The following is a 26,624-nucleotide window of genomic DNA, read 5'->3' as shown; positions in this document are numbered from 1 at the left end:
ACGATACCCCGCAACACCTATGCTAACCAAAACCAATTAGGTAAGAGCACCGACACTTATGGCACACTAACACTAGAAACAATCACAGCCCTTCAGACACCACGTCCTACTCAACCTAGAATCAGTCACTCCCAACCGACAACCTCTACACCATAAAATGACACTTTGCTGAAAAGAATCTAGAATGATAATCCAAAACTGAAAACCTCATAATAAAATTTTATAAATAAAGTATTAATCTGATACATCCAACTTTTTCAATTCTAATACAACTCGGGAATCCATCTGGTGGACCCCTTGTAAAACCAACACTGAGAAATGAATCACCGAAAAGGAAACCAATGCTACACCACGCAGAAACCACCTATGTCGTCGGTAGAGTGAGTAGTCGTCTCTGCTCAACACGAACAAGCTCTAAGACCTAGAACCGTCCGTTACTTGAAAAATAATAGTGGGTCAGGCCTACGAACAAGTTCTATCCTAATTACAATTCAAACAGAGACCCGATACGTAGATACATCCTAGATGTCTCAACCATATCCATATAGTCCGAAATAGATAAATATATATCCACACTACATGACTCTCACTAAACTATGTTGAGGGTCTCAACCTGAATAGAAAGTAACATGCAATACGCACCTGAGTGGGCATGACTACCTAAGCCTAATAGGGTATACCTCAACCAACATAGCTAGTTACGCATCCTACTACATATACGCACCCTAACCGTCGACTATGAGACTCGAGTTCAGATCACGATACCATAATAATATATATAAAATCCATTCACATTCATCCATAAGGAATCCAGTAAGTCGATCGGCGTATTCAACCGCACCGACTCATATATATAAAGAGGATTTTATTTAACAACCCGTACCCTTATTCCAAAATAGGTAGGACTGAGTATTTTGAATCAGTCTGTCCTTAGTATGCCACCGTCCCATTCCGGTACATACAATCCACAAAATCTATATAATTAATTGAACAGGTAAAACAGTTCACCAATTAAAATCCATACAGTAGGAATTAGCGTTTTGAGCTAAACCATACCTAGTATGTCACCGTCCCATACTGGTGCATACAATCCTCCATATCCATGTAAATTACAACATATACATAATAGTTTAGTAATTCACAATCCAAAACCATTCCAAATAATTGCAGAAGAGTATTTAGTATTTCAGCAATTTAAATCCAAGAATTAAGCCATATAGTTGCAGGAAACAATTAATAATTCAGCAACTACCATCCAGAGCATGCATAGATCAAATCTAATATATCAATGACTCTATCATGCATTTAGAATAAATTCTATAATCATATTATAGTCCAATAAATCAGTACATTAATTTAAGTAATTTAATTCCTTTCATCCGGTAACAACGTACTAAGTTGTATACTTGTATTTTGTCTTATCTTTTAGCACAGAGCCATGCACTATGCCGAAGTCCAATTTATTAATTTAAAAGACTTTACTGTGCTTTTAAACTTAATTTAGAACCATTATATAGCACCCTAAATTGCCAAATTAAAACTAGACAATAAACTTCCTTCCCGTCGTTAACCGCACGCAAAGTTGTTAATTAGCGCACTATTAATTCCAGTCACTTAGAGGTCAACCTTATTCAATTTAAAGATTTAATAACACCCTAAACCAACCTTATAATCCCTCTGTAAAACCCCAGAGTCAACAAAACAATTTCCATGCTCTAACAGTAACAATACAGTTCGTAAAAATACAATTCTAAAAACACTATTGAAAAGAGCCTTCTCCAAAAAAACTGGAGAAGGCTCTAAACCACCTAGATCCTTCTCTAAAAAACTAGAGAAGGCTCTAAATCACCCAGAGCAGGCTCCACATTTTAGAGCCTTCTCTTTCTCCCTTTGAGCCTTCTCCTTTGCTTCCTATTCCACCTGCATAATTGCATCTCTTATGCACTGAAAGCTTATAACAATGCCTAGGTTGCATGTTAATCATCTTAGTCTACTTCCTACACAGTTCCAAACTCAAGAATAGTCCACACAGTGCACCCAAAAAAACCCACAATTGAACCAAACAACGCACAAAACTACTTCTGTAAACAAATAGGATCACAGAGCCTTCTCCAAAATAGTGGAGAAGGCTCAATCTGCCTAGAGCCGGCTCTCCCACAAGGGGGAACCGGCTCTCCTTGACTAGAGCTAGCTCTCTCCATGGGAGAGCCCGCTCTCTCCCTTTTTGAGAGCCTCGACTTTGTTCCCTCTTCATTTCCGACCATCTGCCTCGTCTCCGGCCCTTTCCTACCCCTCAGTTCTTCATTAAAACTTATCCTCCCTGTCTAATATATATACAATGTTAATCCCCAGTCCTTAACTTACCACAGTACAAGTTAATATAGTGATATAAAACAACGACCAATTTAATGCTTTGAAACAAACAACAAAGAACAGAGTTGCAAGAATTGTTTTCAGATAATATGCACATGTACAGATGATCTAATTAACATATTCCAAGCATGTAAGATTCAATTAAAATTTAAATACAATCCTAGAGATCATCAAAGGATGCACAGAACATAGGTAAAGGGAGAGAGATAGAATAGAACTTGGCTTTCGGTTTCGGTTTGAAACCTTTTAACATCGTTTTCTTTCTAGGTTTTCCGGCGACCTTAGTTGCCGTTGAATCTCCTCTATTGCTCTTGGTTTAACCCCACGAGCAACTCAGTCCTTTCTCCTTAGTCCAACCTTTAATTCATAACGAAAATCCTAATGAAACTCTCTCTCTCTCTCTTCCTCACAATACCCTCTCTGTTTCTCTATGTCTCTATATACGAATAGGGTTTTAAAAAACCCCTCGCAAAATTATCACAGTATATTTATAGGCATAAATAAAACCTACGTCTACTTATATTCAGAGATGGAATCCCAACTAAACCCTAGTCAGCCAATTTTGTTATACGATTTAAAACCCTAGAATTTATAATACACCTTAAATGACGGTAATATTATAATTTAATTAATAATAATTACTAATTATTAACCTAATCCACATATACATATATACCCATATATACATGTATATACTTCCATGGGTAAATACTGTACCCATTTACACTATCCAAAAGTCCGTGAATCCTAACCAAGCCTAACCTTGTTTTAAAAATAAATAAATAAAATAATGCATTTAATTAAATATTTCAAAGGCCTCTTAAGTATATAATTCAATTAAAACAAAGAATTCAATTAACCAATTAAATATTCCAACACAACAACTAATCATTTAAATCAAATTAAAAAAAAAATTAAACACAAAATCAAATAAAGGATAAAATAATTACACCCATAATCAAATAATCACACAAAAAATGCCCTAAAAATAATTTAAATTTCAATTTTATCCTTTTAAAAACTAGGGGTATTACATTTTTCCCCCCTAACAAAAGGAATTCCGTCCTCGGAATTCACGAAACTCTGAATTATTGTTATTAAAATTCATTTCCATTCCATTGTAGACTTTGCCTCTGTGTATGGGCTCCACGTAATTCCAAATCCTTCTAGAAAAATTCATAGTTCTTTTAATTAAGAAACACCATAAATGTACAACTCCTAGGTTGTATCTAACAACGACTCAATCTTACCCTATATATATGTAAGGGTAACAATCCTTATTCCTCCAAGTTCCATAGAATAATTGCACCAATTTAGTATACAATAGCAAAAGCCAATACTGAATTTTACAATAAACTAAAACACACATAGTCATAGCATGCATTGCATGCGCATACCTTAGTTTAAAACCCACCCATCCAGATATACCAATTAACATGTCCTTACATCAACTGGTTTACCTGACCAGTTATTCGAGGTCTTAATATACCTTAATCATCCTAGTGCATTGGAATAAGTGACGAAAATTTACATCACACTTACTCCGACAACCTTAACAGAAATTAATCCTCCAGTACCTTAAGCTCTATCTGAATAAGGTAACACCTCCACTAAGATCAACCCCAATATTTGAAGTTGACTTCCTTAATTTCCTTGTTAACAGCCAGTGTCATTATTATACAGGCTAAAACTCCAACTGTGAACTTAACAACGAACCGAAAGATATTAATATCTTATTAGTTGTTGAAAGCGTCTACATCTATATTCCCTTCCACCAAACAGAACTTAATTTAAAGTGTGAATCACCTCTTTGATGCATCAAAGTCGTCCCATAATCCACTCTATCCATATGAACTAATGTTCTACTAGTTCAAATTAAACTAAAAATGGAGTTGATTTCATTAAAAATCAACCGGTATCCCATCCAGAATCCAAATCCTTTGGTAAAATCAGTAATCCCTCAACTAAATCATTGAAGGCAAAGTCAGTTTGTCCCTCCTCCTGATCCTCTAAAAAAAATCTGCTCCACATCGTGAAGCATCATGCTTCCACCAGAATGCAGAATGAACTAAGTGTTGTGAACTTCAGTCCTTACATCCTCCTCTCAATCTGTCTACCAAAAGTACCATTAGTCTGGTACCACCAGCTTCCGTCTGCACCCATTACTTAATTTGGAGAATCTTTATATAGGTGTTCAGTTTCATCATCCTATCTTTGACACACCCTAGTTCTTTAATATAATTAAGTGTCAATTAGACTCCTTGTCCCGCTTCAAAAGCTTGAGAAACTTTTCCCATCCTCCATATAGTCATCAATGTCCTAACAACAACTAATTGTTGCAAATTATGACCCTAAAAAAAAATTTCCACATTTTATACAGTGTCGAAACTTTGGTTCCGCCTCTTAGTGCAACCCCATCAACTCCTTCAAATGACACCCTCGAAAAAATCATGTAGTGATTACAAATAGATTGATGAAGATTTAATCAGCCCACTATTCTCACTTGGCGTCATTCCAATAAGTACCTACCAGCCCGAAATCCTCCATCCGAACCATAGTGGCATTACAGTGATCTTTACTTACCACAACCTCACGAATTCCCAAAACATTAACAACCACCATTCTTATAGGATTGTACAAATGAATCCCTACCTAGCATAGAGCATATCAAACTAATCATTATAGATTATTTGACTCGTATTAGGAGTTTAACCATCCCTTCCCAAGTAGCATATCATATTAATACATATTCAGGTCCAATAGATTGGCTAGAAGTTTGTATCTTTACCCAATCCTATGACCCTATATCCACAAATCCTAGCGCATATAGCGCTATTACTCCATGTTATTACAATAATAGTTGGCTGACATACTTGCGTTCCCAACCAATCCATACTCCCAATCCGGACTAATTAATAAAAATAAAACACGTAATAACAAAACTGAAACACATAACAATCAAAGATGGAACACGTAGTACACACAATACACAAAACAACCAAAATATAACTCCACTTAAGACATATTCCATTCCAGATAAGAAAACCTCCTTTGAACGCAAGTTCGCAAAAGTTCATTCCATAGTTTCGTTGGTAATTATCCAACCTTGAAACTTATCCATTAACCATAGCTTAACTGCACAATCGTTTGCTTAAACAAATATCCAAAGGCTTAACCCTCATCCTCCTAATATGTGGAATGTAAACGGTCTATCGTGGCTTTACAAACCAACTTAGAATGTCACAACCTAACCCCCATACTCTCCGGAATGTGATATAAAATCACGTCTTTGTTCTGGTAAGATCTCCATCCAATTCCCAAACTCCTAAAGAGTACTTCGCAAATAACTCCCGGAGAGATGTTACGAAACTTTAACTATATGTAGATTGGTTCATACCAACTCCACTAGTACCATTCACTATAGTACTGGTGAATGTAAGCACCCTCGTGCGATTCTTTATCTTCAAGCTTCAATATCCCCTTTCTTGGAGACGCTGATATCTCCTCCCCTAGGATCCTCTTCAGAATCCTACTCTTCGTTTACCTCATTTTTTTTTAGAACAACTGAAATTGTGTTGGTCCAGATAAGCGGTGACCTAACACCTATACCTTAATCCTTCCTTGGCATATACTTTCTAAGTAATGCAAACCTTGGAACTTAACTTTCGATCCTAAGTTCTGCTTCTGGCAAAAAACTCGACAACCTTTTCCGTTACTCCTTTGGGTCCATATCGCTTTCGCCTTGAACCCCATCCTCCTTCTCATGTCAACCACTCTGTATTTACATAATTCAATTGACATCAACTCCTCCTAACGATCTGTAACGAGAGTACAACGAATCCTAACATGGCTCTAAGTTTTAAGAGACGCAACGCAGAAGTCTTATAACGAAAACACTCCTAAGGACACTAGAACCTGGAGTGCTCTGATATCAACTGTGATACCCCCGGATTTCTGAATGCGGGTTGGCCAGGCCCACGCCCGACTACCTGAGGATATCAAACAAATTAGCAATAAATGAACAAAGAATACAATTAAGATAACAAGAATAAATAAATTTTGCTGAAAAGAATCTAGAATGATAATCTAAAACTAAAAACCTCAGAATAAAATTTTATAAATAAAGTGTTAATCTGATACATCCAACTTTTCCAATTCTAATACAACTCGGGAATCCATCTGGTGGACCCCTTGTAAAACCAACACTGGGAAACGAATCACCGGAAAGGAAACCAATGCTATACCATACAGGAACCACCTATGTCGTCGGTAGAGTGAGTAGTCATCTCTGCTCAGCACGAACAAGCTCTAAGACTTGGAACCGTCCGTTACCTGAAAAATAATAGTAGGTCAGGCCCACGAACAAGTTTTATCCTAACTACAATCCAAACAGAGACTCGATGCGCAGATACATCCTAGATGTCTCAACCATATCTATATAGTCCGTAATAGATAAATATATATCCACACTACAAGACTCTCACTAAACTATGTTGAGGGTCTCAACCTGAATAGAAGGCAACATGCAATACGCACCTGAGTGGGCGTGACTACCTAAGGCTAACAGGGCATACCTCAACCAACATAGCTAGTTACGCATCCTACTGCATATACGCACCCTAACCGTCGACTATGAGACTCAAGCTCATATCGCGGTACCATAATAATATATATAAAATCCGTTCACATTCATCCATAAGAAATCCAGTAAGTCATTCGGCGTATTCAACCGCACCGACTCATATATATAAAGAGGATTTTATTTAACAACCCGTACCCTTATTCCAAAATAGGTAGGACTGAGTATTTTGAATCAGTCTGTCCCTAGTATGCCACCGTCCCATTCCGGTGCATACAATTCACAAAATCCATATAATTGATTGAACAGATAAAACTGTTCACCAATTAAAATCCATAAGGTAGGAATTAGCGTTTTGAGCTAAACCATACCTAGTATGTCACCGTCCCATACCGGTGCATACAATCCTCCATATCCATGTAAATTACAACATATACATAATAGTTTAGCAATTTACAGTCCAAAACCATTCCAAATAATTGCAGAAGAGTATTTAGTATTTCAGCAATTTAAATCCAAGAGTTAAGCCATATAGTTGCAGGAAACAATTAATAATTCAGTAACTACCATCCAGAGCATGCATAGATCAAATCTAATATATCAATGACTCTATCATGCAGTTAGAATAAATTCTATAATCATATTATAGTCCAATAAATCGGTACATTAATTTAAGTAATTTAATTCCTTTCATCCGGTAACAGCGTACTAAGTTGTATACTTGTATTCTATCTTATCTTTTAGCACAGAGCTATACACTATGCCCAAGTCCAATTTATTAATTTAAAAGACTTTATTGTGCTTTTAAACTTAATTTAGAACCATTATATAGCACCCTAAATTGCCAAATTAAAACTAGACAATAATTTCCTTCTCGCCGTTAACCGCACGCAAAGTTGTTAATTAGCGCACTGTTAATTCCATTCACTTAGAGGTCAACCTTACTCAATTTAAAGATTTAATAACACCCTAATCTAACCTTATAATCCCTCTGTAAAACCCCAGAGTCAACAAAACAATTTCCATGCTCCAACAGTAACAATACAGTTCGTAAAAATAGGTTCTAAATCACCTAGAGCAGGCTCCACATTTTAGAGCCTTCTCTTTCTCCCTTTGAGCCTTCTCATTTACTTCCTATTCCACCTGCATAATTGCATCTCTTATACACTGAAAGCTTATAACAATACCTAGGTTGTATGTTAATCATCTTAGTCTACTTCCCACACAATTCCAGACTCGAGAATAGTCCACACAGTGCACCCAAAAAAACCCACAATCGAACCAAATAACGCACAAAACTACTTCTATAAACAAATAGGATCACAGAACCTTCTCCAAAATAGTGGAGAAGGCTCAATCTGCCTAGAGTCGGCTCTCCCACAAAGGGGAACCGGCTCTCCTTGCCTAGAGCCGGCTCTCTCGATGGGAGAGTCGGCTCTCTCGATGGGAGAGCCGACTCTCTCCCTTTTTGAGAGCCTCGACTTTGTTCCCTCTTCGTTTCTGACCATCTGCCTCATCTCCGGCCCTTTCCCACCCCTCTATTCTTCCTTAAAACTTGTCCTTACTGTCTAATATATATACAATATTAATCCCCAGTCCTTAACTTACCACAGTACAAGTTAATATAGTGATATAAAACAACGACCAATTTAATGCTTTGAAACAAACAACGAAGAACAGAGTTGCAAGAATTGTTTTCAGATAATATGCACATATACAGATGATCTAATTAACATATTCCAAGCATGTAAGAACATATTCCAAGCATGTAAGATTCAATTAAAATTTAAATACAATCATAGAGATCATCAAAGGATGCACAGAACATAGGCAAAGGGAGAGAGACATAATAGAACTTGCCTTTCGGATTCGGTTTGAAACCTTTCAACATCGTCTTCTTTCTAGGTTTTCCGACGACCTTAGTTGCCATTGAATCTCCTCTACTGCTCTTGGTTTAACCCCACGAGCAACTCAGTCCTTTATCCTTGGTCCAACCTTTAATCCATAACGAAAATCCTAACGAAACTCTCTCTCTCTCTTCCTCACAATACCCTCTCTGTTTCTCTATGTCTCTATATACGAATAGGGTTTTAAAAAAACCCCTTGCAAAATTATCACAGTATATTTATAGGCATAAATAAAACCTAAGTCTACTTATATTCAAAGATGGAATCCCAACTAAACCCTAGTCGGCCAACAATTTTGTTATACGATTTAAAACCCTAGAATTTATAATACACCTTAAATGACGGTAATATTATAATTTAATTAATAATAATTACTAATTATTAACCTAATTCACATATACATATATACCCATATATACATGTATATACTTCCATGGGTAAATACTATACCCATTTACACTATCCAAAAGTCTGTGAATCCTAACCAAGCCCAACCTTGTTTTAAAAATAAATAAATAAATAAAATAATGCATTTAATTAAACATTTCAAAGGCCTCTTAAGTATATAATTCAATTAAAACAAAGAATTCAATTAACCAATTAAACATTCCAACATAACAACTAATCATTTAAATCAAATAAAAAAAAATTAAACACAAAATCAAATAAAGGATAAAATAATTGAACCCATAATCAAATAATCACACAAAAAATGCCCTAAAAAATAATTTAAATTCCAATTTTATCCTTTTGAAAACTAGGGGTATTACAGCGCACAAGACCCGTGACCTCAGTCACAACAACCCATTGACTCTTCAAAAGAAAAAGATGCTTACATGGCAACACCTCTCTTTATGATTCTAAAGACTTAGCTGACCACAATTGCCTCAATTGGTGCACAATCCCATCACTTACCTGACAACACATAACAAACAACTCATAATCCCCAAACTACGTTCGGATCATACCTTAAATTGTTCTGCTTATCATCACCAATCATCACACCATAAAACCTTCACTGTCACTCATCCAAATTAAGAATTCAAACTTATCATTCCACCGGACGATTAAGCCACTACCAAACAATTCTTCTTCCAACATCCTTAACATAATACCATCATAACAATAGAATAAGCACCACTCTTGATACTCCCCACAACGACCACTATTTACCACTAGAAAAGAACCTCCATACGGTAATGCCATACCGACAAATCCTCAAAAAAAAAAATGAGCATAAAAACCAGAATACTCAACACCCAACTATCATTCACAACTATCAATGATACAATCAATCATTTCAAATCAACAGTCTATTACTTGAATCCTCAAACACTCAACACAATCACGTGATACTTTAAACATACCCGGAATACAACTTCAACCCACAACTTATAATTTCTAAAACACAACCTATTTGGTACACAATACCCATCATCTATCCCTCCATCCGTAATACGACCAAGCATACCATTGACCACATACTATCTACCTTATTGTGTAATCATGCACTACACAGCTACAATTGACCACTATATACCACATCGAGACTCTCTCGACAACCGACACAACCCATAACTCTACTCATCCACCGAGCTATAAAATCAACTCACCAAGAGTCAGTTAACCACAACACACTCCTTAGACTGTACCTGAACACCCGCAATACACATCTACAACCCATAGACTACACTCGTGACTCTAGCAACCTCTATCACACCCACCACAAACCGGTTCGAAGAGAACCCTTGTACCAAACTGCAACCTAAATTACAAACACTAACTTCTAAAAGTCATACATACCTCATAAAAACCTCACATCGTAGACCTAACCTCCACAATTACAGGAACTCATGCGCTAACACATAAAACTCATACATCTTACCCTGGACATCACACTGTACCATAGCAATCGTTCGAAGGTCGTGCCTCAAGCATTACGCCCTAAAAATAACTAGAAAACTAAAGTAACCATACACTGAATAGCTTGATCCACGAGTTAAAGACCTACGCCATTCGTTCGATAAGAACCGGTACCTAAACAATCTTGGAGTAACCGAACTCTTCCCCTACTCAGGTTAAAACTTACACAACCCTCAATGCCGTGACAAGTACTCTACCGTACTAGCAACCATCCACTTGTTCGACCGTATAAACATATATGAATATAGATATATACGTATACAAAATGAATGAAACCCACAATACTATACGAAACATGCTTGCATATATTAGGCTCATTACTTGTCACATTAGCATAAAAAAAAAATTGCACCAACCATGCATACTGCTTGCCACCGTCATGTATCACATACTTTCCACTTTATCATGTATAACATGCTTTCAAATACTTTCACATTTTATTTACATATAACGGCAATTTAAATACGTAAGCACTTAACAAATAGGCATGCCTTCAAAACTGTAAACATATAAACAAGTAGCAAGTAAACATGCTTTATAAAACAGCAAGTACATAAACACCAACACGTAATCAACGCAGGTCAACCTTCTACCCCTCTAGGCAAGCCATTACCCGTTGTCCTTAAGTTTTCGAACCTAAAGCTCTAATACCGAATTTGTAACGACCCGAACTCGAGGGTCCGAATTGCTAACCGGGTCCTTATCTGAACTCGAGGTCAACTAAGGGCACTATCGTCCTTTCCTATGTCGATACATAATAATAATAATAATAATAGTAATAATAATAATGGGATTATAGTTATAAAATATGTCAAAACAGTCTACTGACCCGTCAAAACCTGTGGAAGAGCGTTGTTCGTCACTTTCCTTCCGTATCCTGAAAAATGTTAATAATAAAATGGAGTGAGCATAAATTGAGTAGAAAGTATCTAAGACATACTTCTTATGACCCCGTGAATCCATGTATAGAATAGAAAATAAAAGAACGGGATCATATTATACTGGGGATGTATACCATAACCACAACATCCAATATAAAAACATTTGCCATCCAAGTCACAAACACGCCATGTACGCAATGAAGTGCAATGACATGCTCAAGTCACTCCTCACTTCCAAAACATTTTCGTTTCAACATCCAAACCGTTAGTGTAATCCGACCCAAGACACCTGTAAGGCGTCACAAGGAATGGGTGGGCTAGTTTTTCCCCAACCACATGGCACATCCATGCCGTCGTCTGGATAGCTCAACCACACCAGAGTCTCTCTTTAACCCCCTCTAGATCACATTAACACCACAGACCACTAGAAGCCTCCTAAGCCTCTGGGTTTTCACAAACACTTTCGAAAACGTTTCCTCAAAACAATTTTATTGGTTTTTAAAAAAATACTTTTCCTTTTTTTTTTTTTTTCTTTCCCAATGGATGCATAAATGCTTCATGCTTCACAATTTACCATAATTTTCACCTCATTAAACCTTAACAACTTTTCATAATAAAGAAAAAATTTCTCATAAATTTATAGCATACTTTAAGTTAACAAAATTTCTACAATTACGTAAATTAAACAAAGACATAATCATAAAAGCATACTTTCCATATCCAATCAACAAATCATACACACATATATTATTTACACATAACACACATAGAGATACACATCATATATCTAGTGCCATGGTAATTTTTCAAGAAAAATTTACAATAAATCCCATACATTCCATATATATCACGATTACATTATCAAGGGGAAGTCCTAACATTTATTTTCATAATTTCAACATCACTTTTCTTAACAATTAAAAATCATGGGGCATCTAAAATATCAATACTAAGTATGTATCTTCACCACCAAGTATATAATCATAATCATAGATTCAATTAACACATATAATACATTCACCACCTTAATTACATACAACCATAACAACATAGGCAAAATTACTAAAATCAAACATGCTTAGAATCAAATTAAAGGGGAAAATTCACAAAAGATCAAAGAAAATATGAATTAGAGCACTCTTACCTTAAAGGATGCAAGAATCCCAATTCCAAGCCTAATTTTCGAAAATTCTATGGTTGGCCAAAGATGAAATTGCTTACATCAACTTAAAGATCCTGCCGAGCTTTCCGTTTTGCCGCAAACGGCACCAAAAATCTCTCAAAAATGAGAGGGAAATCAAGGCCTTAAGGATGTAGATATAGAGAGATAGAGAGTTCTGGTAGTGAGAGAAAGCTTGGTCACAATTTTTTTTGGGAGAAAAATGATCAGCCAAAAGATGATATAACAATGTAATAAGTTAGTGTTTTGTGGGGCCCAGCAGAAAAAATAATAAAAAAAATAGAAATATTACACCTAAGTTGCACAATTTTTCTCAACAGGTATCGCTCTCACGCTCTGAGCGATCTCGGGTTCTGTGTTCCGCGCTCTTGCTCAATTCTTAGTATTTGTGATTTAATTTTGTCGTTTTCACGTTTTCACTCTCAGAATTTGCTCTCGCTCCCGCTTTATGTAACTTAGGTTTTGACAAAAAAAATAACGTCAAGGAACGTTGAGCTAACATGTAAAATTTTAGGAGAGGTCATTGTAATAAATCTTAAACACTCTCTTTGTGCAAGATTTGTCCAAACCTCAGTATAATTTACCCTAATTTTAATATCTACGTTAAGGGGCACCATTTTCTTAAATTTATATGAACAAATGAGATTGGGACCCTACTTTCGTAGAGAAACTATTCCCTGTTCAGTGAATGTCATGCAGTCCTTCTCCTCTACCGTTTATCACACTATCGTTCGGTAGGTCCATTTCCAACTTATCCAATCAAATCCTCCTATGCAGAAGTCCCACAGCTTCTTACCATAGACTGGAGTTCAGCAGATCATATGCCATTATAGCGGAGTTTGATAAAGCAGTGACAAAGGGCACTTCCATGGAAATCTATCCTCTTATCCGAAACCAAACAAGCAAACCAGTAGAAAGAAACCCATAGACTATGTGTAGTTTTGAAGCTCAAAAAGTGTAAAAACACACACTTTGCACTTCAAGAACACAACTTTGGCTATGGCCGGAGTACTCGGAACTTCTTCTGCAGCAATCTTGGCCCCTCGATCCCTTTCTTCTCCCACCTCCAAATCCCCCATTCACTCTCTCTCTCTAACTCCAGGTATATATATATCTCTCTGTCTAAATATATACATATTGTTAAGCTCGAATTATTGAATTGGGATACGAAATGAGAGGACCCAGATCATTTCTGGTGTTTCTTTGTCTAAATTTTAAGTTTTCTTTATGCTTTTGAGGTTATTGATGAAGATAAAGAGATGGGTTTTGGTTGAATTTGAAATTACAGGGCAGAAGAAGTTCTATGGAGGAATTGGAATTCCACTCAAGAGTGGGAGGTCTCAGTTCCGTGTTTCAATTACCAATGTTGCCACTGAGATCAGTCCTGCTCAAGAACAGGTATGGAGTTTCCTTATTTGTGTACCTTGTGATATAAAGTATAATGTTTTGATGTAATATCTCTATCTGATGCTTTTATTTTTTAGCTAGTAGCATATTGTGGCTAACTTGGTTGATGGGGTTTCATGGTACCCACAAAATTTGTGGATTAGTTTTTGTGAAATTTGAAATTATTGAAGTGCACTTTAGATGTTTGTTGAAAGATCTGTTTGATCGAATGTGTCTAATGTTTGTTAATGAATAAATACTTTTAATTTTTTAACTTCAGAATTAGATGAAAAAAATTATAGTTATCAAAGAAAGCATTACTTGGATTGGAATACAATATCATAACAAGATTTGGAGCAATGGATTCTGAATGTATGCAAATAAAGTTCGTGAAACCCTTGTAAATTTCAGGCCCGGAAGCTTGCTTCTAAGGAAAACCAGAGGCCAGTGTATCCATTTTCCGCTATCGTAGGACAAGATGAGATGAAACTGTGCCTTCTGCTAAATGTGATTGATCCCAAGATTGGGGGTGTCATGATTATGGGTGATAGGGGTACAGGGAAGTCCACAACTGTAAGGTCATTGGTAGATTTACTGCCGGAAATTAAGGTAGTTGCCAGTGATCCATTTAACTCTGATCCTGAAGATCCAGAATCCATGGGCGTGGAAGTCAGAGAGAAAATTATGAATGGTGAGGAACTGCAGGTTATGATGACCAAAATCAACATGGTTGACTTGCCATTGGGTGCTACAGAAGATAGAGTTTGTGGGACAATTGACATAGAAAAGGCCCTTACAGAGGGTGTCAAGGCATTTGAGCCTGGCCTTCTTGCCAAAGCCAATAGGGGAATTTTATATGTGGATGAAGTCAATCTTTTGGATGATCATTTGGTAGATGTTCTTTTGGATTCTGCTGCGTCGGGATGGAACACCGTGGAAAGAGAGGGAATTTCAATTTCACATCCAGCTCGATTTATTCTTATTGGCTCAGGAAATCCTGAGGAAGGGGAGCTAAGGCCACAGCTCCTCGATCGGTTTGGAATGCATGCACAAGTGGGGACTGTAAGGGATGCTGAGTTGAGAGTGAAGATTGTGGAGGAGAGAGGTCGGTTTGATAAAAATCCAAAGGAATTTAGGGATTCTTACGAGGCAGAGCAAGAAAAGCTCCAGCAGCAAATCTCTTCAGCTAGGAGCACTCTTTCTTCTGTTCAGATGGATCATGATCTGCGCGTGAAGATCTCCAAGGTTTGTTCGGAGCTGAATGTTGACGGGTTGAGAGGTGATATAGTGACAAATAGGGCAGCAAAAGCTTTGGCTGCTCTAAAAGGCAGGGATATGGTAACTGCAGAGGATATTGCAACTGTAATTCCCAACTGCTTGAGGCACCGTCTTCGGAAGGATCCCTTGGAATCTATTGACTCTGGTTTACTTGTCATTGAGAAATTTTATGAGGTGTTTAGCTGAAGGAGGTAAATATAATGGCATTTCTTTCTCTAATTTTTGTTGGACGATTGTTTTGTTTGACTTTTTCTCTAATAAATTTTGTTGGAATCCCATTTTCCCTTATCGTCTGAAACTGTAATAGATATGCAAATTTAGATGGAATCTTCGGGTTTACGTTCCCCATACTGTAATGCAATTTTTAAATTTTCGTGTCTCTAACGATGAATTCATTTAAAGCTTATGTGTGTCTTTCCTTTTACTATTACATCCTGTTACCGAGAAAGAAATATATGACAATCTCTCAGGATGCTTTTACCATCCAGTTACTGATCTTGCATGGACTCCTAGATGGTAATATATTTAGATGAGAATTTGCTCAGAGATGAAAACTACTTATCAATCAGATTATTCTACGGGAAAAATGGTCCGGGAAGTCAGCTTAGATTAATAAAATGTGAAAATTTGGTTCTGCACATACTTCTCCTGACCTTCAACAGTTTCTACAATTCTGGAGAGAAGCATTTGTAAGACGCTAAAGACCGTATTTACTAAAAGGATTAGCCCAGTGCTCAAGGCTCCCACCTTGCGGGGTCTTGGAGGGTCAGATTGCCTGACATGAGCTCAATGGAAATGCCCATGTATAGTACCTTTTTTACCCTTACCTTTTTCTTTTTCTTAGAATATGCTTCTTTGACATACTTTGGCACTTTTGGTGAATTGTTGTCATATACTCTTAAATCAAATGTTCAGTCAGTTCATATTCAAACATGTCCGTTGCCTATATTGAGCTTCTCAGTAATATACCTGTTTTTTTTCCTTAATAACTTCTTAAGCAAAAAGATAAAAACAAGAAAAGTGAAGTTCATGGCATAGTGTGTGACTTGCCCTTATTCATTATCTTTCTGTTCTTCCATGCATGTTAGCATCATTAAAACCAGACAATATGAAAATCGTTGACCTTGAATATTTTTCAGTGGTTGTTCTGAGAGTCGAACCTGAGCCCAGTGACACCAATACCTAAGTTTTTACTGTTAAATCAGAGAAAGACCCTCAATTGTTTGATTTTTTTTTATAGAGGAATTCATACAAGTGGAGTAATTCATACAGGTGCAACTCGAGCACCCAAAAGTTGTACAAAATAACTTTGGAAGTAAAATATTTTTCTTTTTTTAGGTAAAATATATCCGTAGTATATATATATATATATATATATATATATATATATATATATAATATTATAGTGTTTGGCTAAGATTTAGGTTAAGTTCATCTCGCGGATTATATAAAATAACTTACCTAAATTAATGGATAAATTATTTTATTAGGTTTTTAATTTTTTTTTTTTCGTAAATATTTTACGACAACTAATTAACCAAATATAAGAAAATTAAATATATATATATTTTCTGAAAAATATTTTACATCCCTGTTTGTTTATCATATTTTCTCGGATTACAAGTAATTATGACAAATTTTTTTTAAAAAAAAAAAATCTTACCAAGTTTTACCCATTGCTACATCTTTCTAAATTCAAATAGTTTTGTTTATCGTGACAAATAACTCACACAGTCACTTTATTTCTAAGGACCTGAACTATCAACCTTTTATTTCGAAAGATAAGAAAATACTACTGGATTACAAGTCTACAACCACTCTCGATGAAAAGTAAGGTTTCAAAGAGTATCGAAAGGGGGAGCAAAGCAAGACTCATCCTTGGATGTAGTCCCGATGCTTAAATGGATTCCAGTTGAACGTATCCAAGGGGGAGCCGCAGGGAGCCTGTGCGGCTCGCCCTTATTCCAGTTGAATGTATCCAAAGGGAGCCGCAGGGAGCCTTTGCGGCTCTCCCTTTCTTCCTTCAAAACATGAAAACAACCTCCTACGCTACTACCAAACATTGGCATTTTCAAAATCGCGGACTGACCACGTCTATTGGCAAAAACAGAAGTCCAAAAGGAGTGTACAACCTGCACAATTTACCTGTGCTGCGCAGGAAGCATGAAGTCTTTAAACAATGCTGCAATCAGAAAGATGCAACGATCCTGAGTACCAAAAATGGCAAAACAAGGGGCAAACCAAATGAGAAATTGGACCTAGTTTGGAGCTATGGAAGAATAGATCCACAATGAATTCCGAAATACAAGTTGAATATGAAGGCCCTTTCATAGTCGCCGGCCTAACTTTGTCTCGATGGCTTTAAATCTTAACTTCCGAACACCAGCTCAAGGTGAAGAGAGGAAAAAAGGGCACTCTGGTAGTCTTGATATTGTATCATTTCAAATTCTCAATGGCGGAAAGGTATCAATTTTCTGCTAATTTGTTGAGACGTCTTGGTAAATAAATTATCTTTTTTTCTAGTAAATATTTAAGTTTTCCAAAAGGCTTCTTATGGATCCCAACTTTTGTCATCTTTACTATATGCGACCTAGTGCTACAAATAAATGAAAGAGAAACATGAGAACAGGAAATGCATAAGTTCAAGAGATAACTAAAATTGATCTATTTCTCAGTTATGCCTGGAGGAAAGACTTATTGTCATTAAAAAGATAAATAGCAATAATAAAAGATGAGAAAAAAAAAAAACAAAAAAAACAAAAAGTTTCCATTTCATCAGGAAAAGAGCTATTCGCGCTGTAATAGTCTTTAAGCTAACTATGACCCCCAAAAATAAAAGAAAGAAAGAAAGAAAGAAATAAATAAATAAGAAGAAAAGAAACAACTTTAAGCTTCTTCAGGCAGATATAATTGTTAGATAGCTCTAACTATGGATTTGTGTCCTCATTCCTTTAAATGAGTAAAAAGTCATGAATTGAAATAATCTCATTATTAGCGTAATTATGTGCAACTGAAAATCAAGCTTCTGATCTTGGGAAAGAATCCTCCAAAAACAACCAAACAATCAAGAGCCATATAGAATACAAATTTGAACTCACTGAAGATGACTAATCTGCGAAAACCTCAAAAATGAAGCAACAAGTTTGCTCTAACAATTTACTCGCAGCCAAGATATTCTCAAAAGTCGAATCCAGTTGCCTCTACCCATCTCTCTCTCTCTCTCTCTCTCTCTCTCTCTCTCTCTCTCTATATATATATATATATATATATATATTTATTGCATTCTAAATAGTATGCAGAGGGTTTCACTTCGCATCACCCAACAAATTGCATAAAATGGTCCGAGTGCCTGAATTTACATTGATCATATATCTTGGAAACTACAGGTGCTGGTTGTAGTGGGTTTTATTGCAGAGGGAATAGGGCAGAATACTCACCAAATGAAGTTCCCATTAAATTTAAGGCATTATGTATCTTCCTCCACAATACTGGGAACCTTGAATTTGTGATTCTGCTCCAGGAAAACTGGTGGCCTTTGGTACACCACTGATGCTGCCCTAATCAAAATCCCAGCAGTAAGACCCCATATCAAATACTTCTTATTATCCGTTTCATAGTCAAAGAAATGCATCAGAAACTTGTTACCCATCCACTCTCTCTCCTCAGATCTCCTGTTTTCATCCTAGATCAAGACATATAAAAATGTGTATCTCAATTAATATTAAAACTCTAGATAATAAGAAACAAAGAAAGAAATGTAACTGAAGAGCAGAACCTTGATGAACATTTCCAAGGGAGCATCAAATACTGCGTCAACTTCAGCAGCATTTGGGACAGGCTTGAATGTTTTCTTATCAGGAAGTAAGCCTATCACAGGAATTACTCTAAGGAGATGCTGCACAAAAAGTTAAGATGTTACTAAAGCTGGAACTGGATCGAACACAGCTTGAAGTTTCAATTATACAAGAGCGCTTTAATGTTCTACATTTTGCATAGGTAAGGTGCCCAAAGAAAACCCTGAACTATGCCCAAATCAGCAATGCAATGCTGAAGAGTAAATGTGACCTATCACCTGCATGGCTTATATATTTTGCTTGTGTTGTAATCATTGGGCGAGAAGCAAATAAACAGTGAAACTACTGTTACATGGGTTATTCTAAATGCGTAAAGTACCTGTGCCAGACACAAAGAGTTTAATATGCCTGGTTGGACATGTACCCATCAAGCAATTTTGCATAATATATAAATTATATATAAAACTCCTTTTCTTGCTCCTTTTGTTACATGATCACTTCAAAATGAATGAGTGCCATCCTGAACAATATGTTACATAAAAACACCAGTTTGCCATATAAGTATTTAGTCATCTCAACGTGACCTCAAATTTCAAGATTAAATCTAGTGCTTAAAACATACCAACAGCTGTATGGGACTCATGTAACATACACTGAAATTGACAATTGAAATAGAAGATCACTGGTGCATAAAATGTAAAAGGAGTGGTGATCTTATTGATGTGGCTTTCTCAGTAAGTGTGATAAAGCCTTCAATTGACACTTATTTGCACTGAATTACCTTCCTAATAAATATTTGACCTCTATTTTATTGGCCTCAGATTCTTCTAAGCTATCATAATTAGCTCAGTCAATGAGTGAAAGGTTAATGATTAAGTTTCCAGAACCACATGGCCAAGTGTGCATCATCATGAAAGAAATTGAGGCAAGAAAAACATCATCTTATAGCTACGGAGGAAAGTCACAAATTTTTCTGAAGCAAATCGACCACACCTTGTTCTACCATGTGCTTTGGGTGGTCGAAATTTTAAGTTTCAAACTAGCCTGCTAAAACTTGGAATACCTTTAGGTGCCATAAAATGCATAAATTATGATCACATCAGTAATGGTTATGATAAGAATTGTAAAAGAAGCACCATTATCTACCTTAGACAAGAATGGTTCAAGAACAGTCACAACTTTCACGAGGGAAGGCTCCAATCCTATCTCCTCCTTTGCTTCCCTTGTTGCTGTATCAGCATCATCTGCATCTCCCTCATCTGCTTTCCCTCCTGGCAATGAAACTTCACCTGCAACCAGACACACCAATTTGTTGAGATCAACAAAACGCATCACACTGCAACAATTATAATCAACAAAAGACCCATTTGGTGAAAACTGAACAACACACCAAATAACCATCAACAAGAAAATTTTCACTTCCTCCAGTGAAAAAAAAAAAAACAGCCTTCGAAATCAACATAAATAAACCCACCTGGTAAATTGACCCAAACGAAGTAAAAAAATAATAATAATAAAAAATAAAAAGAAAAGAAAACACCTTTCGAAATCAACATAAATAAACCCACCTGGTAAATTGACCCAAACGAAGTAAGAAAACCACAAATATATCATAAACATAAGAGAAGACTCATCTTGTACAAATGACCAAGTCCCAACACAAACACTCAGATGCTAACCCATCCCATATAAATAAATAAGCACCAAAATCATGGAACATTGAAAATCAGTAATATCTTCCCACCATATTCAAGAACAAGAAACACCCACTAGCTAAAATCAACAAAACCCTCAAGCTTAATTGCCCAAAATCCCCACACATACACACCACATTCATCATTATCACCAAAGACACCCACTTTGTCAAGCATATATGTGTGTACATATATACATTCAAATACACAAATAACCCATCCCATATATATAAATAAGCACCAAAAATCATGCCAGATTGAAAATCAATAATATTTTCCCCACAATTTTCATGAACAAGAAACACCCACTAGCTAAAATCAACAAAGCCCTCTAGCTTAATTGCCCCAAATCCCCACAAACACACCACATCTATCATTAATATTATCCCCAAAGATATCCAATTGGTCATGCATACATAGATATATACATACATACATACATATTCACACAGAGTTTAAGGGCTATTGACCAGAGTGAGTAGAGAGCCTTGAGGAGCGCTTAGTGAGGATGACACGAAGATCACCATCATCCCCTTCAAAGAGGCAGATCAGAACCGCGGCTCGCTTGGGTCTGAACCTTTCGGGTTGGTGAACAATTGGTGTTGCCGATTCAGCAAAACCCACCTGGGAAACAACCTTCCCTTCACTCTCTTCGATTCTTTGCTCTTCGATGTCTGTGTCATCGAATGTCGGAGGGGGTTTATAGAGACAGAGTTGTCGAGCCAAGGCCAAAAGTCGCTGTGATCCTCCGAAAGAGTCAGAGTTGGTATTTGAATTCATGACGAGTTTAGAGAGAGAATTTGGAAATGATGGTGATGACGACGATGTGTTTGATGCTATGAATAACGATACCCTTTTCAGTACTGAGAACATATTCTGGTTTTTTCATCAAATACTATTTTGGGAGTCAATTTCAAACAAAATCTGCATTAAACGTGTATGTTTAGCTTATGTGAGCCGCCCCAATTTGTATGACTCAGGCAGATCTTACTACTCCTGCCATGTTTTAGCTGATGTAAGACATGTGGTTTTTTTTTTTTTTTAATTTTTTTTTTTTTATATATATTATAATTTATATAATGTGAATATACAAGACATGAGTCTGTGGGGGCGTAATAGTAATAGGTCAAAAGTCCAAACAACCCCCTAAAACTATTACAAATCAGCATTTTATCCTATTGGATTATAAAAATGAACAAATCAATACCATAACTATTCAAATTATACAAATTAACCCTTGAAATGCAATTCCGGCCACTTTCTGGCTGACCTTATTGTAGATTTACAAAACTATCCATCGTATTTAAGAAAAAAAATACGAAAATAAATAATAAGTGTGAATTACTCTCATGTGATATACACTCAGTTTTTCCACGCATATACTCATGACCCAGACGACAGTAAATCACCAGGACAAGGAGAAAGGACTGAAACACTTTAACAAACAGTGAGACTGAAAAGTGAAAGGGCATGCTGTTCATAAAGTTATGCTGAAGCAATGATAAGAGGAAAATGACAACTAAAATCTAGAAAATTAACCATGAATGGAAAAAACAACGGAAGTCATCAAAAATGAGTATACAATTCAATCTCCAGTTAAAACCCAAATCTGGAAAACTCTTTACTGATAAACAATAACCATGATTGGATCATCTAAATCTCCAATAATAAGGCAACACGTGAATTTTCAAAGATTAAGCTTCCACTAGTTGTATTTCTACAATCAAACAACCAACTAAATCAAAATCATCAAATACTAGCTTGTGATTTACATGCATACAGAATCATTGAGGTTTAATAATCAAAACAAAAACCCTAAATTGAAGTTCAATTATTGATCAAAACCACAAATTGAAAAATTGAACACTCTTGAAAGATCGAAGTCGAACCGAAGCAAAACATAAACAAAACAATTCCATTAAAATTCAGATAAAGTTTTCAATCCAATCTGTACCTGAAATACGCGAAGTTTTTATCAACTATGCTCCGGTACTAATAGTTTTGGAGTATTATCCATAATTGCTGCTGTCTCTCTCTCTCTCTCTACAAGCTCAAATAAATCTTCCTCTTTCCTTCACACACACACACGTGTGTGTGTGTGTGTGTATATATTATCATATATATATATAATACAGAAAAACACACACACACACACATATATATGTATATCTTATCTTAAACTTTGTTCTTCAAATTTGTCTGAGTGTTTGGTGCAAAGGTGGAGCAGATTAGAGGCTAGATGGAAGAATGAAAATGAACAAATGGGTTCATTTACAGGAAAGAGGTTACAACGGTAATTCTTCAGGGCAATTTCAGAATTAAAAGAAAAGGACAGTCAAATGTTAACCTTGTGGGCCGGAAAGAGGCCGGAATTGAGTTTCAGGGGTTAATTTGCACGATTTGTGATAGTTGTGGTACTAACTTATTCATTTTTGTAGTCCAAAGGGAGTAAAATGCTGATTTGTGATAATTCAGGAGGGTTGTTTACACTCTTGCCTAATGTAATAGTACTAGTAATATCAATAATAATACCTAACAAAAATCTCACATACTTTGCTCATAAAAAATAAATAAATAGATAAATAAAGCACTAAATTACAACTCTTTGACTACTCAACTCAGATTATTAAAATTATTTGAATTTATAATTAACTTCTTATCTTTAACAATTTTAATTTCAAGTTAAAATTTACAATTAACTAAATGAGTCAAACAAGTTAAGTTCAAACTATGCAAATTATGTCAGAACCAAACTCAAACTTTCTGTATAATGAGGTCAAGTCAAATCGTCAGTTGAAAGTTTCAATAATATTCTTATAATTTGAAGTCTACCCTCAAACTTAAGAATTTTTATATAAATTATTAATGCTTTTCTTACCCAAAAAATGTTGTTATTGATTAATTAATTTATTATTTAGTGAATTTTTCAAAATGATCTGAGAGGTTTAAGTTTAAATCATGAAACGGGATCTCCTCCCATGTCACATGATGTTCTATGCCAACGTAACAATTTTGTATTGTTCAGACGTAATGTATTGTATACTGCACAATATACCAACGCAAGATATGATGTAGAACGCATTTGATGATCGTAATTCTTAAATAGGCATGGATCTACAGTGGGCTCAGTGGGGGTAGATACTGAAATTTTTTGTTATTGCATTTTACATTTCTAAATTTGTACTTTTTTGCATTTATGCCCATACAATTTTGAAATTGCCCCCACTGAAATTATAAAAAAATCCCTCTATATAAATGAGACGTTTCCGATTTTCGGTATTTTTCATTTTTTCAGAATTTCGTCGAAGTAAGGGTATTTATGTCTTTTCACGTTTTGTGTATGGGATTGTGGTTGGGTCCAATTGCATTTGGTGCATTTTAATTTATATGATGGTGTGACATTTAAATAGTAATGCATTTTATATGGTGTAAAATTTCAAGTAAAAAATAAAGAGAAAAGAAATAAAAATTCATGGGGCCCACTCTCCCCGCTGGTTCTCTCCCTCACCTCTTGTTTTGCTTTTTCATTTTCTTTTCACATTCAATCTTTGATGCAAGATTACTTCTTCATTATTTGCCGGATTGAGGTGCCGTTTGAGGTAAAACGAAGAGCACGACGAACTCTACGCGTGTGTACCAGAAATTCCAGCTTTGAGCCTCCTTAGGGACTTCGAAAATTTGAACCCATTTTAAAGGTTTTGTTCAAAATCATGGTAGGGGCCCTTAATCCATGAAATCTTGTACTTTAGTGAGTTAATTCCCTCTATTTGTTGATTAATTTGATTAATTATTTGATACCTAGAGAATTGTTGATATGTATGCATATATGTTGATTAAATGACTGTGTGTTAATTGTTCTATACGAAGAGCATATGTAAGATTCTTGTTGTTTGAGAGCATGTTATTAATTTCCTTAGAAATTCTTGTGAACTATGCTTTGTTAATTAAACTTGGCCAATTGTGAAATGATGAGCATGGGTATGGCATTGATACATCTATGCACTAGCATTGGGCATAAATGGGAGAAATTGTTTTGAAATGAAAAATGGGACTTTGGGAAAGAAGTTTTGATCAAATGGTTTTGATTAAACCCGGTCGCTGTGGAGTCACCAACGGCCGGGTAGGTTAATGTAACCTAGAGGGAACTAGAGAGATTGTCTTAGCGTGATTGAGCTATCTGGGGCCCACGATGACGCCGCGGAGTCACCAATGGTCTAGGGACAGTAGCCAATCCTTCTCTCGGCGCTGAGGGGGTACCAAAGGGGGTTATATTAACAGTTTGAAAAGTGATGGTTTCGAATGTTGAAAATGGGGAATGACATCGGCGTGCATTGCATTCCATGGCATTACATTGATTGTATTTGAATTTGGTTAGCATGTTGTATTGTCCCGACATTATATGATCCCTATTCCCATTATCCTATGTTTGTTTTGGATTCACAGGGATACAAGAGACGTGTTTTAAGTGCTACCTACTCACCCTATTATAATTATCATTTTTTCAAGACATGGAAAAGGAGTAGCTGACGGTAATCCACCTCAGCCTTAGCTTGGAGTAGAGAAATGTCTCTTTTGTTATCTTTTGTAAATGGACCTAATTTTTGTAAAGTACTAACTCAAGATGTATTATTTTTGCAACGTGTGGTGTATTGAGGTTCATTTTGTATATGGTTATTGGGAAATTGTAATTAAGTTTTACTCACTCTTTTGTGTATTTTAAGTAACGTGTGGCAAATTACGTTACAACGTGGGTGGTTGGTATTGTATGAAATGTTTAAATGTATTTAAAATTGTACGTGAGTGTAGTGGCGTGGATGGTTGATCCCAAAAAGTAGTATATTTTATTTTTCTTTGAACAGTGGTAAAATGAGTGAGGATAACCCAAACCGGTCGAAGTAAAATCCCATACGTCGACCGAGTTACGTGAACCAGTCGACGTGTAGCTTCCCACGTCGACCAGTATTTTGCCAGTAGCTATCTCTCGGTGCACGCCCTCAAACCCGTAGATGTGTAGCCTCCCACACGTCGACCGGTATCTCGGCAGTGGGCACCATCACTGTTCATAACCCAAACCAGTCGACATCTAACGTATATACGTCGACCAGTTTATGTCCCATATATGAACTTTATTTAGTTTCCAAAATTACATTTTGGCATCCAATTTATGTTACAAGCATTTATTTTATGACCCAATAAAATACAATAATTACATTTTAACTACTGAAAAGACCACATTGCCCCGGACCTTATTTTATTTATTATGTGATACAAGTAAAGGACTATTATACCCTTTGAGTTTCAAATTAGTGAATTGTGGCAAATTACCATCTTGTCTTTTTTAGACCTTGATTATTAAATTTAACGTAAAATGACCGTATTATCCTCGGAAGTTTTTGGGTCGGGTAAAGACCCGTTTAATGATCTGGATTCAGTGGATCTGGGTCGTTACAATAAATTTGCCTCCTCTCATATGAATTTCTAGATCGCCCCTATTCTTAAATCATATCTCCACTGATGCCAACATCAACATGGCAAGTGATTCATTAACAGGGGTCTTGTAGTTTTTGCGATTTTAGTATGTGTGCCACTTGACTTATTTTGTCATTTGGCGACACTAATTAAGCTAGTT

At 36.1% G+C, this 26,624-nt stretch overlaps 2 protein-coding genes and 1 long non-coding RNA gene across 3 annotated transcripts; 2 read left to right on the top strand and 1 right to left on the bottom strand.

Moving 5' to 3' along the window:
- The first annotated feature begins 13,712 nt into the window (after positions 1 to 13,712).
- LOC132309644 (magnesium-chelatase subunit ChlI, chloroplastic) lies at positions 13,713 to 15,891 on the top strand. The gene is made up of 3 exons (XM_059807934.1): positions 13,713 to 13,945; positions 14,132 to 14,241; positions 14,641 to 15,891. Exons 1-3 carry the CDS (start codon positions 13,843 to 13,845, stop codon positions 15,691 to 15,693), a joined length of 1,266 nt encoding a protein of 421 aa, XP_059663917.1. The 5' UTR covers positions 13,713 to 13,842; the 3' UTR covers positions 15,694 to 15,891.
- A 1,264-nt stretch (positions 15,892 to 17,155) lies between these two features.
- LOC132309634 (nudix hydrolase 15, mitochondrial-like) lies at positions 17,156 to 21,978 on the bottom strand. The gene is made up of 4 exons (XM_059807926.1): positions 21,466 to 21,978; positions 20,448 to 20,590; positions 19,283 to 19,402; positions 17,156 to 19,189 (listed from the first exon to the last, which is right to left on the bottom strand). The coding sequence occupies exons 1-4, from the start codon at positions 21,866 to 21,868 to the stop codon at positions 18,974 to 18,976; spliced, it is 882 nt and encodes a 293-aa protein (XP_059663909.1). The 5' UTR covers positions 21,869 to 21,978; the 3' UTR covers positions 17,156 to 18,973.
- A 2,394-nt stretch (positions 21,979 to 24,372) lies between these two features.
- Positions 24,373 to 25,661, top strand: LOC132311135 (uncharacterized). The gene is made up of 2 exons (XR_009482868.1): positions 24,373 to 24,708; positions 25,439 to 25,661. It is a non-coding gene; the product is annotated as an uncharacterized LOC132311135 (long non-coding RNA).
- The last annotated feature ends 963 nt before the right edge of the window (positions 25,662 to 26,624 follow it).

The sequence above is a fragment of the Cornus florida genome, unplaced genomic scaffold, assembly GCF_030987335.1.
Source record: "Cornus florida cultivar Cherokee Brave unplaced genomic scaffold, ASM3098733v1 CherokeeBrave_3.0.0_Hap2_Chr01, whole genome shotgun sequence".
NCBI classification, from domain to species: domain Eukaryota; kingdom Viridiplantae; phylum Streptophyta; class Magnoliopsida; order Cornales; family Cornaceae; genus Cornus; species Cornus florida.
Note: the sequence above shows the minus strand (reverse complement) of the source record. Positions and strands in the feature narration are given on the sequence as shown.

Excerpts from the sequence above, each read along its gene's own strand:
- LOC132309644 (XM_059807934.1), top strand. The coding sequence starts at position 13,843 with ATGGCCGGAGTACTCGGAACTTCTTCTGCAGCAATCTTGGCCCCTCGA. Across the intron at positions 13,946-14,131 it reads CTCTCTCTCTCTAACTCCAG|GGCAGAAGAAGTTCTATGGA; the intron begins GTATATATATAT and ends TTGAAATTACAG. Across the intron at positions 14,242-14,640 it reads TCAGTCCTGCTCAAGAACAG|GCCCGGAAGCTTGCTTCTAA; the intron begins GTATGGAGTTTC and ends TGTAAATTTCAG.
- LOC132309634 (XM_059807926.1), bottom strand. The coding sequence starts at position 21,868 with ATGTTCTCAGTACTGAAAAGGGTATCGTTATTCATAGCATCAAACACA. Across the intron at positions 20,591-21,465 it reads AAGGCTCTCTACTCACTCTG|GTGAAGTTTCATTGCCAGGA; the intron begins GTCAATAGCCCT and ends GTCTGGTTGCAG. Across the intron at positions 19,190-19,282 it reads CCTTGGAAATGTTCATCAAG|GATGAAAACAGGAGATCTGA; the intron begins GTTCTGCTCTTC and ends GTCTTGATCTAG.